Source organism: Ursus maritimus, unplaced genomic scaffold, assembly GCF_017311325.1.
Source record: "Ursus maritimus isolate PB19 unplaced genomic scaffold, ASM1731132v1 scaffold_9, whole genome shotgun sequence".
NCBI classification, from domain to species: domain Eukaryota; kingdom Metazoa; phylum Chordata; class Mammalia; order Carnivora; family Ursidae; genus Ursus; species Ursus maritimus.
The window spans coordinates 64,489,352-64,507,942 of record NW_024427107.1 but is presented as its reverse complement, the minus strand read 5'-3'; the positions used below and the strand labels follow the sequence as shown (position 1 = coordinate 64,507,942).

At 40.4% G+C, this 18,591-nt stretch overlaps 1 protein-coding gene across 1 annotated transcript in view; it reads right to left on the bottom strand.

Moving 5' to 3' along the window:
• Positions 1-18,591, bottom strand: part of FAM91A1 (family with sequence similarity 91 member A1) — a 46,457-nt gene that overhangs the window by 7,086 nt on the left and 20,780 nt on the right. The window contains exons 15-23 of the mRNA XM_040625801.1: positions 17,380-17,512; positions 13,390-13,538; positions 11,510-11,644; positions 11,250-11,363; positions 7,293-7,365; positions 4,834-4,983; positions 2,718-2,822; positions 2,088-2,211; positions 753-822 (exon numbers count right to left, since the gene is read on the bottom strand). Of these exons, the coding sequence (XP_040481735.1) occupies positions 753-822; positions 2,088-2,211; positions 2,718-2,822; positions 4,834-4,983; positions 7,293-7,365; positions 11,250-11,363; positions 11,510-11,644; positions 13,390-13,538; positions 17,380-17,512 (1,053 nt within the window). The remainder of the gene's footprint in view (positions 1-752; positions 823-2,087; positions 2,212-2,717; positions 2,823-4,833; positions 4,984-7,292; positions 7,366-11,249; positions 11,364-11,509; positions 11,645-13,389; positions 13,539-17,379; positions 17,513-18,591) is intronic.

Here is an 18,591-nt window from a genome sequence, read left to right as displayed (position 1 = left end):
CATCCCTTTTAAGTTTCAGCTTATATATCATCTCTGTCCATTTAAATTAGGTCTCCCTTTGGACTCCATCAGATTCCAAGGAGTTTGGCTCCTTCAAAGTGCTTGCTGAAATCTGTAATTAACTTATATATTTCAATGTTTACTGTCTCAGTCATTACAAGCTCCACTAGTGCCTTGGACAGCATTGCTTCCCTGGCACCCAGTAAAGGGTCTGGCATAGAGCAGACTCAAGTATTTATTGAAAAAAATAAATGAAACAAAATTCCAAAATACTGATTTCATAAAGTTGGGTCAGATATCCTGAACAGAAATACTCCATTCCAAAACTTTATCTACAAATCAAGTCTACAGAGTATCCTTTCTTTCCCTGGGAGAGGGGGAAGGCAGAAGGTCTACGGTACTGGCTTGCACTACGAACAGCCGCCTCTCAGCAACCGAGAATCACTGCAGTTAAGGGAAGAGTACTGTACCCAGGAACCAGCACCTAGCATGGTGCGTGGCCCACGGTAGATGCTTAACCCATCTCTGTTGAATAAAGCACTGGCAGAGAACAAAGGGTCCCAGCTTTAGACCCTCTCTACCCGGCCAGTAAATCATGTGCAGGAAAATGAACTTCCTAAATCTCAGCATCTTTATCAATTAGAATTAATGCTTATTTCATTACTGTGGAGGCCCAAGACAAACACGGAAGTGCTCCACATCCTATAAAGCTCTAGGCGAATACCACCTGGATTTTTTTTGAGTTTTGTTACCTGGAATGAGTGAACGAAGTTAAGGACGTGTAGAGAGAGTTTTCTACTGGAATGTAAGAGGTTCTGAAGGCTGAAAAACAGGGGTAAAAAGTTTAAAACAAATAGAATGACAAGAACGAACATCTCACAATAGTTTAATTTCAGCAACTTATACGCATTTATATATGTAAGTACATTGATTAACACATAAATTTTTTTTTAAATTTCAATAGTTCTCGTCAATGAAATCTCTGCCAGTTTTAATATTATTTAAACTGAGTGTTAATAGTGCCTACAAAGACCATTTTGAAATAAAAAATCATGTATAAAACCAAAACTGAGACATTACTGTTAGGAAAAGCTTAAACTATCAGCAAATACAAACATTAAATGAAAGAGAACTTTTCAGGTAGGAATGACAATTATGATACAAACTTTAAATACCCAAATTAATTTTAAAATACATCCTGATAAGAAGTCTGACAGATTTACTATACATCAACCCACCGAAATCAAGTATTTTTCAAATACGTAAATTGGTAACAATTATGGCGGCAATCTTTAAAGCTGTATAGTAAATTCTACTTTTTTATTCACACAGGTGACTTTCAGAGAATTATTGAAATTATGTGTCGATGGAGTACTTTTAATCTTCTGATCAAGTATATTAAGCCAATTGAACAAATTACTTCTTATCCAACTTTGTTTTCTTAAATGAAGAAGTCAAGGAGACCTGTGGACATCGGCTCTCCCAGCCGCCCTGCCAAGAAAATCAGATTCAGGGATACTCCTCTCTGCTCAACAGTCACAAAACTTTTACAGCACTGCCTCTTAGGAACGGCTCCCAATAGAACGGAGCTGGCATGCGAGATAAAACCTCCGTGTCACCTCTGGTAAGTAATAGATGCTCATTTCAGAAAACATGGAAACTGAAGAAAACTTAGAAATTCAGTTATAATTCCAACAAAAGAGATAACGTGAGTGTGTGTTTGCTCAGAGGGACAGAAGGACAAAAGGGAAACGTTCTACAGACACGTATATATGACACACACCAGGCATAATCTCACATAAGCTTGCTAATTTTATCACACTTTTACCAAATCTGGGTAACTAAGTTAACATAATTAAAATCAACCAAAATATGTGCCCCCAATGTTTGCATGTGTCAAATTTTTGAGGTGCTGAAGTTTAATTTTGAAAAATACAGTAAAACCCTTAAACTAACAATCTTTATTGAATCAACAAATAGACACAATGCAATTACTATGCTCATGTGAAATAAAAGAAAATAAGATGTAGCAACTAACAGCCTAAAAGTCTCACAGATGAAAAGATGAAATGAACATAAACCCTTACCTCTCTTTTCTGCAAAGGCCATGTGTAGCAATTTTTCTACAAACTTTCCGGTTTAATTCAGAACTAAACAATGGAATTCCAAAGCACAGCTCGAGAGGAACCCAATCTGCTTCTGTTGTGGCAACTACAAAACGATATATAATTATTAATCACATGTGCATTTATATATATCACAACTGACCAGGGCTTCTTAACTGACATCCAGAAATTTTCAGATTCCTCCCACCCCTGGGGTCCGCCAGTGGGCTTAGCAGGGGAGAGGATTCAGAAGGGGTCAGTGAATCTCTACAACAGGAAAGAGTCTTTGAGTATGTACGTGCTTCTGGGGAGAAGGTACACAGCTTTCACCAGATGCTCCAAATGGCCTCTTACCAAAAGACACTGCAAGACAGCTACAAGATCAAAGAATTTAACAGAGGACAAATGAAACTGAAGTCTTTCTTCTCGGGTCATATTTTTTTCACACTTTCATCGTTAAAAATTCTAAATATATAAACGTGTTTCCTAGTAAATACTTATTAAAAGGTCCATTAGGGATAATCGGAGCAGACAAATGACATCCGAATGATTAACAGAAGAGTTAAATCTCAGAAACTAGTCTAAAACTGCAAGTAATTCTTGTAGCCTTACCAGAGTTTAGTTTTGCTGCCGAGTCTATAGCTGCTTCCTCAATGACCATTTCAAATGACTCTGTACTCCCATTGACATCTGAGCCAGAAGCCAAATCAGGTTCTCCTTGCAATGGAAGGACATACACAATATTAGGATTCTCGTAGTTGGCACAAGTCGTCCACCAGCCCTAACGGAAGAGAAGACTTCCAGCGACAGGAATGACAATGGAGAACAACGAAGGGTCTTCATCCTAAAGCAGCTGTTCCCAACTAGGAGGCAATCCTGTCCCCCAAGAGACCTCTGACAATGTTTGGAGACTGATGCAGCTGTCAGGAATGGGGACAGGGATGTTACTGATATCTAGGGGTGCTCGACATGCTACAATGCACGGGACAGGCCCCCACAACAAGAACTGTCCAGCTCGGAATGTAAATAGCGCGGAAATGGTGAAGCTCTGGCCCAAGGAAACAAGGACTCTAAAGTCAGAACACAAGTTCAGCCTTTCACTTAATCAAGTCACTTTTACCCCCATGGAAACATGCAGATTATGTCATTTCTCTTCAAATTTCTTTGATTGTTCATATCGTCTAGCACATAAGATCCTCCAAGATCTCCCGACCTTACTACTTTCTCTACTCTCGTTTTCTACTACTTTCCAATAAATTCTTTCTTTTGGCCAAGATGAGCTAGTCTGTTGCCTGATTCCCTCTGCCAAAAGGCTGCTACCCTCCAAATACACAGTCATCTTTTATGCACCCAAATCCTCACTTTTCAAAATTGAGTTCAAATTTGACCTTCTCTAAGAAGCCTTCTCGGATAACTTAATGGGGCTGAGATACGCCTTCTCTGTCCTGCCTTAGCACGTTAAGCTGATGCCAAGCTCTACTGCAGACTTTGAACACTACACAGCAGGCTGATTCACTGGCTTGTCTCCCTTGCTAGGGTTTTGGTTTTTTTTTTTAATTCCTTAGGTCTTAGTAATTTCAATCCTTTCAGCACCTAAGCGGGTACTCCATAAATGTCTGTGGGATGAAAGAAATAAAACATGACTGTAGCAGACATCCTTGAAATGACTGCCTAACCCATACCACCCCCTGTTTGGAAAATGCCCTGTGATATGTGGCAGCCAACTGTTAAAATTTACTCAGATTCTTTGGCCGAAGGTAAAGGACCAAGGCTGGATATTTAACTCAAAGCGAGCCAATCCAATCCACTGGATGGTGAGCAATCAATCATACTGACTCAGGATTTCACGCTAAGAGGCTCAGGGAATCACCGTCAATCAACAACAGATGTCTGAATTGAAAGGTTTTCTAGAGTCACGGACCAGAGCTGGCACCACGGCCACCAAAGCCACACACAAGCCAAAATTCTGGCAGAGCAAAAACAATCAGTAACCAGAAGAAGGTGACGTGAAAATACATTTCATTAAAAAGAAAAAGGAAAATCAGCTGTTGTCAACATACAGGCTGGGTGGGGGACAGAAAGAAGGAGAATGAGGCCAGGAAGGCTAATGAGCAGGAAAGGGCTGCAATGACTCACGACTAGAGGATGAGACGCAGACTAGCATGACAGTCACGGTGAATTTAAAAAGAAGAGAGAAGGGAAGACAGGATATGAGAGACATTTCTAAAGCCTAATTCACAGAACGTGGAAACTACGTGGACAGCGTGGCAAAAGAAGGAAGAGATAAAGATTAAGACTACAAGCCTGGGTTACTGAGACAGTGGTGCCTTTGCCAGAAAGAGAAAGTTTCAATGGGAGAAACTGTTCATTGTACTTTAGAAACATCTGTACACAGAGACTGAAGTTTTTGAAGCTGTCGCACCACCAAAGAACTTAACTGAAAGCCTACAGACATGGAGATGACAGTACAGGGCTAACACCCCACAGCCATTCTGTACTCCAACCCCAGGCCAGCACCCCTTCAGAGCTGGGCACTTAGTATTTTCTCCATCTGAATGACTGGTATTTGTCCAAATGATGTCACGGAATATTTTCTCATCTTAGTGAAAAAACACCAAGCATAAAATAATGCAACATCCCCACAAAAGTCTCCCTGCTTCTTAAGTATGAAGATTGCGATCAACTCCATACAGTGATCTTAATTCAAAGAACCCAACTGTTGGCTGACCTCGCTCATCTGAAGCGTCACTGAGTTTTCTGTTTGCAAGTTGGCTAGAAGCATTCAACATGGTGACATATCCACAAAAATGCTGCAAGTCCACTTTGTTCCTTAATATTTGCAATGCTTTATGAACACCCATATTGACACGAGTAAACTCTAAGGACAAAGATTGACATCACATTATAAGTAAACAGCTTTATAACACAACATCAAAAATGTAAATATACTTTTATTAAACAATTCTTAGAACTACTTTTACCTTTATCAACACTGATACCAACCAAGAACTCCCTGTGAATGTGAAAGGATGGGGTACACATACTATTTATAGCTTTCAGGAGGCACTTATTGTATCAAAACAAATCACCTGCTAAGTAAGCAAACAGGACCAGACAGGGGCAAATTCTCGAGGCTTCTCTTGGTGGTTCTATTCTGCCTCAAATGCTTACTTGTTGGGCTTCTGCCAGGAAGTGTATTAAAGACATACCATATTTTTGAAAAATTTTTAAAAGTAAAATTATTCCTACTGAAACTAAAGCTAAAAATGCACTTGAAATTATATCCTTAATAAATTAAATATTAGTGCAAGCCCTCATAAATAGGTGAACTTATAAACAGAAAGATGCTCTATTCTGAAGTATGAAGGTTCCTTTCTTTTATAATCACACAATAATCTCCCAAAGCAAGAGAGCTATTAATCATCAGTTTTTGAGATTTTATAAATTTTAGAATTCTGTTGTCACTAGCCTGTACCTTCAGGTGAACAAATAATTTTTCCCACACAATTTATAAAGTGTCAAAGCATTAAACAGCAAAGTTGAACTGCAGAGAAGTACTTTTCTTTTTTTTTTTTTAAAGATTTTATTTACTTATTTGACAGAGAGACAGCCAGCAAGAGAGGGAACACAAGCAGGGGGAGTGGGAGAGGAAGAAGCAGGCTCCCAGCGGAGAAGCCTGATGCGGGGCTCAATCCCAGAACGCTGAGATCACGCCCTGAGCCGAAGGCAAACGCTTAACGACTGAGCCACCCAGGCGCCCCAAGAGAAGTACTTATTTCTGAAAAAGGGTCTGTGTTTTGGAAGAGAAAACTCTTCTCCAAATTTCATGCACATTTATTCACAACAGACAAAAGAGTACTGAATTTCAAACTCAAGGCTTCTGCAGTCTAGCTATGTGAAGAAGAAAAAAATATTTTAAAAACCTTCCTTTTCCCTACTTTGGGGGAGTAAGGGAGAGTCGTAACTACTATCATTTTGGAAGAACATTAAGTTCTTATATAAATTAACCTGAGTCAGATTGCTTAAACCATTCACTGCTCGCTAAAAATTCAAGCAACATGGCTCCAAGAACCAGAAACATAAGATTACAGAACAGCAGTTTTACATGGAGTGGGAAACATAAGTGCAATATGAATATATGTCAGTTTTAATCAGATAGCGTTTTTCTTTTTAATATATACACCTTCTTAACATTCGAAAGAGAAATGGTTATCTGTATTAAACAAAAGGAAGAATAAATTTGCTTTTAACAGAAATTCTGTGAATATCTTTCATCAAATGCACTGTAGCTCACATCCAATTCTAGAAGGGGATAACTTTAAACAGGGCTTTCCCCCTTGATTCCAAATAGATTAATTCAGCGCAAACTCTATAATCCACTTACATCCTCTCTAATAGCAAAAATAACATTTAACAGCAAAATCGAACGCTGAAAGAAGAAATACATGCAAGTGCTTTGTACACAGTAAAGTACATACACACGTTCACTGACATCTAGTTCTAAATTATCTTAGAAAGCCCCAGGGAGGTGGGAGGGACAGTAAGTAACATTGGGGGGAAAATTCAACTTTCTAAGCGTAAAATGTTCTCAATGAATTGTCTTCTCCCCCAGCCTCCAAATAAATAAACAACAAAAGGAAAGTGAAAGGCTAAACAGAGAGAAACTTAGTCTTCCATCAGGCAGAGACCCACTGAAACTCTTCATCTCCAAGGCCGACCAGCATTCCTTCAAAGGTCCTAAGTGAGTCTTATTCTACTAGTTCTTTGCAGGAAAAGGCACATGACAGGAAACTGTATTTGCCAATGTTCTTTTTTTTTTTTAATTAAAGATTTTATTTATTTATTTATGTGAGATTTATTTATTTAACGAGCATGTGAGCAAGCTGCGGGGGTAGGCAGAGGGAGAGAGAGAATCTCAAGCAGACTCTTCACTGAGTGCGGAGCCCAACGTGGGGGCTTGATCTCACGACCCTGAGATCATGACCTGAGCCAAAATCAAGAGTCGGATGCTTAACCGACTGAGCCACCGAGGCGCCCCCACCTTTGCTGCTACTCTTTAAAAGCAGCATCTTAAGACCCTAGAACTTAAAAATTTTAAGAATTCACTTCCTGCTATGTATTTTACCAAACTATTGGCAAAGATTAATGATACAGAAGTCAAACAGATATAATTTAAGAGTAAGATACCTCCTTGTAGTTCTGTTTCATCAAATGGAAACGGTATGTGGACAGTTTCTCCTATCCCATGCAAACCGTGTCCCTAAACAAGAAGAAACACACAAGACACCTGTATTTCTGAGAACAAACAGATAATCAAACCATAAATAAGACTATGCCATGTGACGACATATCCTATATTAATATTCCATTAAAAAGCTTTCAATAATTTTTAATTTTTCTCCAGCAAGCAAAGACCATCTCAAGTGCACATTAATTTACAAGGCCATGTGTCTCCAATGGAGTGTATGGCTAATGAAAAACAAAGAGGCCGACTTAACAGGTAGATGAGGTGTGAGACTAGCGAAGACTGAAATCAAGTACACTCACACAAGGGTTAGCTGTAGGTCTGATAAAAGAATCCCATCATCAATCACCTGGCGTATCATGAACCGGGAATGCAAAACCCAAAAACCTGCACTCGGGGATATATATTCAAGATTATATAATTATAAAAGCCCCTCTATAGGGGTTAAATAAATTAATGGATGTATTTTCAAGGCAGCTGCAGGAAAAAAAAAAAAAAGAGGAAGCTCCCTACGAACTGAAATGGAAAAGCCTCCACTTGCTAAGTGCAAAAAGCACGGGGACAGCACTGTGCATTGGCTCACGCATGCATAAGAAATTCTAGACAGCTATAGCAGAAACTAATACATGTATCTGATTTGGAGGAGAAATGGGGAGAACGGAGCAGACAGTGTTAGAAGTACAGTGATACTTTTCTCTGTGCATCTTACAATAGTGTTTTATTTCTGAATCATGGGAAGGTTCTATCAATTCAAAAATTAAGAAAAATCTTGAGTCTAACCACCCCACTCCCATGCTACGCATAATAATTTAGTTTTAGCCATTGCATTCAATTAATGTTCATTTGAATTCTGTTAGTTTTAAAGGGTTTTTTGCATTTAAATCCCTAAATTTGTTTTGGTGTAAGAATAATAAGCGTGAAGAATTTAATGTTTACGTGCATTTAGTGTTGTTATAATACAAAATTTAACAATGGAGAGCTATACATTTTTTCCTTTCAAAAAACTTATATATTATTGAAATTCAAAGTACTCTGATATAAAAGAAAAATCAAAGAAAATTCACACTTATTAAGATGGTTCATCTAACAACTTGAACATAATTCTTCAGACAGCTCCCTTCTACTTCATTGGTGCAGTTGTGATTTAAACCCAAATCAAGACTGTTACAATGAAAGCATGGTTTTAACCAAGATCTTAATTTTGTTATAAGTTCCAGCAAGGTGAATTTCTTCCATTCTTGTTGAGCAAAAACAGAACTCTGTAACCAACACTGAAACTCCTCTGTCTCCTCCTACCACTGCCACCGCACAGCGAAGATGTCGGGAGACCTTCCAGTATCCTAAGTGCAGGACTTTACCCATTTCATACAGATTATGCAATTCAGTCATAAGTTTCAACAACCTTATAAAAACAGAACCCATTATTATCTGCAGTTTGCAGGCAAAGGAATTCAAGATAACTGAACTTTCCCGAGACTGAATAAGTGGCACAATCAAGATTTGAATTTAGGCAGACTGACTCAGGCCCACACCTAACCGATACTGTTACGCCATCTCCCACCACGAAGCCCTGCTCTGTGGCCCCCGCTCCAGGCTCATGCCGACGCTACCATGGTTTCAACTACCTCCCTCAGGGTTTCAAGTACCTCTACGGGCTGACGTGGAGACTCAGGTGAGTGTCTGCTGTTCAACTCTCGTCTGGAGTTCAAAATATTTTCAATTACCGATAGATAGCTTAGATAGCTCCACCATCCAAATGCCCCACGGGCACCTTACACTTAACATGCCCTAAACACAACACATCATCTGACCCCCATCGACTGGCTCTCCCTCCTCTGTTCTCTCAAGTAGTGATATCACCACTCTTCCACCTTCACAAGCCAATACCCCAGGAATCATTCTCTTCCTCTTCTCATATCCTTCTCAGACATCTGATCAATGCTACTAATTTTAATTGGTAATAATTCTTACATCTATTTTTTCCTTTCAATTCTTATTACCACTTCCCTGATCTAGGCTGTCCTCAGCTCTTACCAGGACTCCTGGACTCCTACACTAAATCCTAACTGGACCTCTTGCTTCAGGTTTCTCACCCTATTGGTTAGGGTAGCATTCTTGGGTAGCATACTCTCCAAGCCGATCTTCCCAAAACAAACTGACCTTAGAAATCCCCCTTCTCAGCACCCTTTACTGGCTGCTGTCAATCTACAGGGTACAGTCTAAGCTCTGCAGCAAAACAGTCAAGGTACACTACATTCCAGGGCCTGCCGTCATCAAAACCCTCATGAGAAACTACTCTGACTCAGGTACTATTTTAAGTACTTGGAAAGTAGCAGTGGAGAAAAAGAAAAAAAAATCTCTGCCCAGAGATTTATTCCTGCTAACCCCTCTGCGTGGCCTGGCTCTCTTCTGTATCGTCCTTCTATACTCAGCCTGAGTCTCACTGTCTCTGACAAGTGTCCCCCAAGCCTATCTCCTTGCCTCAAGGCTGAACTGGGTACTACTCTCTAATGGTTGCACCATATATAATCCCATTCAGCCCTCAGTAAAAAACTGAAACTGACTGCTTATGCAACATTTCCCACCAGACTTAAATCCCTGTCAGGACTGTGTCTTATTTGTATCTACATTAATTAGCACAGAATACAGCACATACGACTGTTAGTTGAATAAATTAATGAAATCTTTATTGAGAACCTACTAGGAAGCAGAAAGCGTGCGGCACACTTCACACACAGTCTTATTTCATTCCTAACCCTAGAACTAGACGTTGCTTATCTCATCATTAGCTGCTACTAGTACTTTTTGTTGCTCTACAGTAAGTATTGCCATCTCCATTTTACAGGTGGGAAACTAAGTATAAGAGAATTATCTTCAAAATGTCACACAGCTCATTAGCACATGAAAAGAGGCTCACCATCATTAGGCATCAGGAAAATACAAATCAAAACCACAATGAGATACCGCTTCACACCCTAGGAGGGTTATAATAAAACAAGACAGATAATACTAAGTGCTGGTGGGAAGGTAAAATGGTGCAGCCATTCTGGAAAAACAGTGGAAGTTCCTTAAATAGTTACACACAGAATTACCATATGATCCAGCATTTCCACTCCTAGCCACATACTGAAGAGAAACGACAACACAGCGAGCCACACAAAAACCTATAAATGACCGCTTACAGCAATGATTACTAGTATTCATAATAGCCAAAAGGTGGAAACCCAAACGTCCAACAGCAATGGATGGAAAAACAAAGTGTGGTCTATTCATACAAGGGACTCTCATTTGGCCGTAGTCCTGATTCATGATGGACGGATATGTGCTACAGCGTGATGGACCTCTAAAACATTCTGCAAGGTAAGAGGCCAGTGACAAAAGACCACCCATTATGTGACTCCACGTATGTGAAATGCCCAGAATCAGGATTCTAGAGAGCGAGCAAGTAGATCAGTGTTGTTTAGGGCTGGGGAATAGGGGAGTGAGAACTAAGCGTTCAGGAGTTCTTTTCTGAGATGATGAGAATGTTCTAAAATGAGCAGGGATGGCTGTGGATACCTGCGCCCACACCAAAAACCATGGAGCTGTACGATGGAAACTGATGCATTGCACGGTATGTGAATTCTAGCTCAACAGAGCTATTCTAAGTACAGCCACACGGCAGCAAAGAGGAAGCCGGAATTCCAAGCTGGGTCTAACTCTCAAGTCCGTGTTGTTTCTGCGGTTCCCACACTGCCAGACAAAGGCCAGGACGAAAACCCACATCTGAGCCCTTACATGTTTCAGCTTTACAAAGTTCAAATGACTGACATCTGACTGCTACTCGGCAGAAAGCTAGACAAATTACAATCTTCCAGATCAAAATCCAAAATTGGTTGTTTCAAATAAAGCAACGGTACCTGAATCAAAACTGCCGAATGGGTCAAAGCATCATTCAACATCGTGAGCACATTTGACGTAGGAACTACCCCAGGGTCATGACCCCAAGATGTTATGAGTAATCGATCATAACCCTATGGGAAAAAAATGAATAAAAGATGAATAGAATGGCATTTAGAAATTAAGAAAAAACAAAAAATTAAGAAGGTCACTATAATGCTGCTTACCAATTTCTACCCTCCTCAAAAATAAAGGAAGAAACACACCTCACACAACGTACCTGGAATATATCTGGCAGTTTTCGAAGTCTTGTACCTTTGGACAGTAAAAGAGATGGTGGTCCTTGCCCAGTGATGTAGTAAATGTACAGTTTAAACCACACAGAACTGACTTCTGGGATAGCTGGTCCAATATGCTGTGATGACAAAACAGGAAAGAGAAAGCTGTAATCCTTAGGTAAAGCAGACAAATTTCACAAGGGACCAAGGATGGTCTTACAAACAGCTAATGCCTCACATAAGTGTTAACTGCTATTATCCTTATGAAAATAAATTTCAAATGCTCCATTCGAACAGTTTCAATATGACCCTAGAATTGAGAAAGCATGCCTTATCACTGCAATTGGGAAAATGGACTCTGGAGCACAGCACCAAGGTTTTGTTTTTTTTTTTTTTTTTAAAGATTTTATTTAGTTATGTGACAGAGAGACAGCCAGCGAGAGAGGGAACACAAGCGGGGGGAGTGGGAGAGGAAGAAGCAGGCTCCCAGCCGAGGAGCCCGATGTGGGACTCGATCCCAGAACGCCGGGATCACGCCCTGAGCTGAAGGCAGACGCTTAACGACTGCGCTACCCAGGCGCCCCAGCACCAAGGTTTTGAATCGTGGCTTTGTCCCCTCAGCTATATCATCTTAAGAAGGTCACTTAAACTCTCCTGTGTCTCACTTTGCAATTCTGTAATGTGGCGATGAAGTATCTACCTTGTAAAGACACCATAAGCTTGTTCAAGGTTTAAAACAGCACCTGTCATATAATAAGCTCTACTGCAAAGTTCTAGTTACTGTCATTTATCACATGCGATTTTTCACAAAAGGGGCTACTGAACCTTCCATCCACCTTACCATTCACTCAGTTCATGGACTCCTATTATGCCTAGAAGTCATGTTACAGAATAGGAGGAAGTATGTATATGGGGTTGCGGGGGGAGCACACGAAGAATTATTTTTAAAAAGCTTGGTAAATGCCAATCTATAACCACTCCTAAACAGAGGACAAGTCTGGGGGTGCAGGACGTATGCTCACTAAGGCAGCTAGAAGAGCACAGCAGGAAAATCAACCTTGTACAAAGATCCCTTCCTTTCTTCTACACCATTAACCTCGCACATCTAGGAGACCAGGCAGGACGTAGCACTGAAGAACAGCAACATGACCCTCACTCTCTGAAAATGGCACAGGCCACACTGTCCTTGCTAAGTATACATATACACAACCGATTTATTTTTAAAAGATGAGCAGTAATATTCATAAGTCGATTTTAGAGATACCTGAAGTTCTAGCTTTCAAGCACCATCTTTCCTTTCTGGTTTATTTAGCAATCATAGCCCCATTCTAAGACACTTTATTTTTCCTAATTAAATTGACTTTATTCCTCAAGGCGATGCAGGCTTCCCTCCTAGAGCATCCAAACATTCTCTTTAAAATACTGCATTCATCAGTGTGGCGCCCGGGTGGCTCAGCTGAGCTTGTGACTCGGTTTCGGCTCAGGTCATGATCTCAGGATCCTAAGAGTGGGCCCAGCTCCGTGCTCAGGGCAGAGTCTGCTGGAGATTCTCTCTCTCCTTCTGCCCCTCTCCTCACTCACGTGCTCTCTCTCTACATAAAATCTTTAAAAAATAGTATAAAATAAAATACTGCATTCATCAAGAAAACCTCAACGTCACAAGTCACTAGATGATACATGAATAAAACATACCAATTCTACCTCACAAACCGAACCTCTTACAACAGCATAAAATACAAAACTGCTTTCTGAGTTAGTGATTTAATATCTGGCATTTCTGCAAACTGAGAAATAACATGATCAAACTGGTAAACCTCTTCTGCAAGTCACCATAGGGAAGTCTGAAAGGACGCCACTCGCGATGCTCCAAGTGGCTCTTTACCTGAGGGGTGCAGCTGCTCACAGGCCGGATTTCATTGGTGAGAGGAGCCATGGACACGAGCAGTGTGTAATTTTTGTTTAGAACTCGGCTGCAAGTTGCAGGGTCCAAACCAAGAAGGCTCTCACAGCGTAAGAGATCCAGAGGAAAACCTGAATTATAAGCAAGCACACAGGCAGGATGAAAGACTGACAAGATAAAACAGCAATGTCTAAGACAAAGTATCGGTAACTGCCTTGGTGTGTAAACATTGTTTCAGTAGAGAGAGTATCTCTGTTAACAAAGTGCCAAATCCCTTGGAAACCACAAAGACCCTTTAAGATTTAAAGTGAACAGTCTTTATTCCCTGATCTAGGAAGATAACCATCCACCGGTGTTTTGTGAGGCTACTACTTCTTACATTAAAAATATGTAACAGATTTTAAATGTTCCCATTCTTAACCCTTTCGGAAAATACCAGTCCTATCTGTTCTCTAAAAAGATAGATAAGGCTGAAAGAAATGTCAGGAGACCAAGTTAGCCCATCTGCTCCTCAAGCAAGAATGAATCAAAAAACATGTGGCCTGCTGAAAGGGCCTAGAAGCACTGAGCACAACTAGCCCCAGGACTTTGGTCTCTAATACCATACTCTAGTAAAAGAAACCAGGCTCCTAGGAGAAAAGGCTGATTCCAAGACTGGGACAGAAGTACAAGAGAAGACTGTTGTGCCAGAAAGTAAAGAACTACTCCAAAAGTAAGAATTTTGTTAAAAGATGGAGGCATGGAACAAGGAAACTGGAGGCAGCGTGAAGAGAATCCTACCGGCAAAACAGGAAACAACCATAGCACATAAATAATTAAGAGAGAGTGATGAATTATTATAAGCCATTGAAAAAAACAGGAATTCATCAGTCCATACTGGGAATATAAAAGAATGCCTAGTCTCAACTGTTACGGGAAGAACTGGAGTTGGAAAAAACGATCACTGTACCACCATCACAGCAAAGAATGGTTCGGGCAGGACCACCACTGGATGCTCCATCTGGGGGGAGATACTGATGAGGAGTCAGGTATGTGCTTGGTCTGAAAGTATCTGCCCACAGATTACTTAGTCGCTGCAGGTGGGGAGAATATTTAACCACATAGTGGAAAAATCAGGAAACACATTAACTGGGTGATGAAAACTACCACCACAATGGGGGACAGATGGAAATCACACACCTCCGGATGTGTCACGCCGTTAGAAGAACAGGACGTTACGTAGGTAATACTCTGGACCTGAGTGCATAACCTGAACCTAACCACAACAAAACATCAGACACACCCAACACGAGAAACTTTCTAGTAAAACCAACAAAAAGGGACAACATTCTGAAAAAATAAGAATGTCATAAAGGACAAAAAAAGGTTACAGATTTGTTTCAGAATAAAGGCGATAAAGGAGACCTGACAATTTAACACAGTATCATATCTTAAACTAGATCCTGCAATTGAGGGGGGGAAATCCTATTAAGGACATTACTGGGTCAGCCGATAAACTGGAATACCAATGGCAGGTTACTGTATCAATATTAAATCACCTGAAGTTGGTGTCAGGGAACAGCCCTATTGTTAAGAAACGTACCCTTAGTAATTTTGCAGAGAAAGACCATGATACGCAACTTACTCCCCAATTCTGGATTAAAAGTAACTATACCATTCTTGTTCTTACAAACTTTTTGTAAACCTACAGTATTTCCAAATAAAGTGTTGATAATGGAGGAGAGCGAGTCCTACGGACGTCAGGAAGAGCATCTGTTGTGCACAGCCGGCAAACAAGGGGGGGGCAGGAGAAGAAGCGGCTGGAAGACAAGTCTGGCTGGAGCCAGATGTGACGTTCATTTCGAAGTAAAATGCCAGTTGAGCAGGTGGCTTAGGAAAAAGAGAGAAGGGAAAAAGCTCTAGAAAGACTAGAGAAAGGGCGCCTGGGTGGCTCAGTAGGTTATGAGTCTGCCTTTGGCTCAGGTCATGATCCCAGGGTCCTGGGATCCAGTCCTGTGTGAGGCTCCCTGCTCAGCGGGGAGTCTGCTTCTCCCTCTGCCCCTCCTCCCACTTGTTCTTGCTCTCACTCTCTTTCTCAAATAAATAAAATCTTAAAAAGACTAGAGAAATTTATGCTTGATTATGTATAATAAATCAAGAACAAATTTAATAAAACTGAGAAATCAGAGTCATGAGTGAAAAAGTATCAGATAAAAAAATCTTAGCGAGGAGAGACTAAACCATGAAAGCTCTAACTGGTACCAGAAACAGTCAACTATCAAACCAACCTCAAAAGTTAGAATAATACTTAACTACTTTCATCCAGATAAGGTTTAGGTTTTTCATTTAACTTACTTTTTGGTACTCAGATAATTCATGGTGAAAAACAAAGTTTAGTCCAGACTACTAAGCAACAGATTGTTTATGAATAAAACAATAAAAAGCTTAATGTTCAAGAGAAGATAATGAAACGGATAGAGCAAAAAAAAAATTTTTTTTTCAAGAAACATGGATTTAAGTCCCATCTCTTCCACATAATGACTAAATGGGCAGGAGATTTGACCAAGCTTCAATATCTTTACCTACAAAATGAGTTACACTTGCCCGGTCACTAGCACTAACATTCCTGGATGCGATGATGGGCAGGAAAGGATAGTATATTTCAACAGGCTATAACAGAGTATTTCAAATATTCTAACACGTTATCTCCCTAAGTCACTAAAACAGTCCCAGTAATTTCAGGATTTCTACATACAAGGACAGCTTCAAGACTGTGCGGCTCATTGCTTAGGTCCCATGACCTATTTGGTAGCCAGGAAATGGTTGCTATTAACAAATGCTTATGAGTAAGTGCTTGGGCCTCTTGGCACTTGGCGACTTCATATTCTCAGTTGTAACTATTTATGAATAATCTCAGAAACAGCCCGGCATGGAAGCAGCCCCAATTCTGCTGAAGCAGAACCCGGACCCTGACACGCTAAGGCTGCAGAAGCCAGTGGCGAGGAACTGAGTGTGTCCTGCTTCACTCAGCTCAACTACCCAGTGTCTTTGTCCTCACCTCCGCAACCACTTTTGTGAAGTGACAACCGATTCCGTCCTTCAATGTTTAAATTGAGCTGAAAAGAAAGCCAGATGCTGGTGAAAGAAGTAGAATGAAAATGGATATGACTCAGAAACCAGTGGTTCTTGGCCAGAAAAAGAGAACTTTAAAATAAATCAAAGAATAAGTGAAAGTAAAGGTTCTCCTGGTGCGAAGAACTCATGGAGTTCCAAGATGCAGCCCCGTGAATGAGCGAGGACTGGAGCCAAATGTTCTTCCCTGGTGCCCAAGCCATGTCACCTTTTTAAAAACATGCATTCCTCGGTGGCACTGACCTACTCAGGACTGACCATCCGTTCAACCAGTTTGGGGTTGGGGACCCCTCCGCTCCTCCCCATCTACCCCACGCCCGAGAGCGCACCCCTGGGCAAGAGCCACATCAGGGTGCATCAGAGATTAAAACGGCCACTGCCTTCTTTTACTCTTTAAAGCTTCTCTGTTCTCTTTTTTTGCTTTTTAAAGTAAAATACTTCAGTAAATATTACAACAGTATTTCAATTGGAAGCTCCTTGCTTACTCTTTTTATACAATGGAATCTTCCATTCAGGAAATGGTGTTTCCTAAATCAGCTAAACTTTGCCTTTGTTCACCCCTCAAACTGAGGCCTGTTCTACATGCGATCCAGCCACTTAAGCAAGTTACACTCCGACCGTTTCTGCAGGTACTAAGCAGACTGAGATACTACAAATGTCAGTGGCACGTAAGAAAGGAGACTAAGTAAAAGAAGAGTTGACGAGCAAAGAAATTCACAAAACAAGCCTCTAGTTGCAAATGCAACACGCCGGCTACACAAAATAAATTAGGCGGATTAAAAAGGTGAGCACGACCTGTTTCATTTCTTAGAAAGAAGTTCCATAGAGTCATGTCTTCAAAGTCGAGTACATTCATCATACCATAATTGGGTTGCTCTGGCTGTGCAGTCTGCGCAACTAGATCTTTATTATGACGCAGAAACAGTATTGTGTTTCTCAGAGTAAGTGCGTGATCAAAATATCTCTGTGCTTCTCCTTCACCAGTGCTCTGAACCTAAACCAAGAGAAAATAAATTTTGCAATTCCACTCTCCAACCATTCATCCTAATATATAATAACCACATAGTACAGACATTATCAAGAATCAGTAAACCAAAAATTTGCCCAGGCAATACTGAGACAAATCTTAACCTAAATCTCAGTTGAGTTTCCATTTGAATCCATCTTTGAAGATGACAGAGATTAGCCCGGCAAGTAAAACTAACAATTTTAAGCAACCAAATAATGCTAAATTGTACCAATATATATAAATTCTATCTCCCACATATGATTCAAATTGGATGCTTAAAAAAAAAAAAAAAAAAAGCTAAGATCTATAATATTCTGCTTCATCCAGAAAAGTACTCCAATCCATGGTCACCAATTATACTTCTAATTCGCATCACCATGTCCACAGTTCTGTATCACTGGCTGCAAGGGACAATGGAGTATGTGATTCAACATAGCTATTTCAACACCACTGAATATACAGCTTAAATTCATTCAAAAGGGATTCACTGAGTCCCTATTATGTGCTAGGTATGACCTGTCTAGGATGTAGGGACAGAACAGAGGACAAAACCCTATGCTCACTGGCCTTACATTTTAACACATGCACTTCTGATAGTAAGTCAGGTACTTTAATATGTAAAAATACATACATCCCAGAAACAACACAGGAAATGGAAGGACAGGTCTACAAGGGAAAATGACTAAATGAGATTGGCATTAAAAAATAAGATCAACCAGAGCACTTGGGTAGCTCAGTCAGTTAAGTATCGGCCTTCGGTTCAGGTCATGATCCCAGGGTCCTGGGATGGAGCCCAGCGTCAGGCTCCCTGCTCACTGGGGAGCCTGCTTCTCCCTCTCTCTCTGCCTCTCCCCCTGTTAATGCTCTCTCTGTCTCGCTCACTCTCTATCTCAAATAAAAAAATCTTAAAAAAAAATAAGATCAACCAATTACGCTTAATCAAGATGAGGCTTCTTAAAAAATAGCTAAGAAACTATTTTTAACAACTAAACTTCAGACTAAAAGGCTTTCCCAAGAATGGCTACGTGGCATAAAAGGATATAGATATATAAAGAATAGAGTGA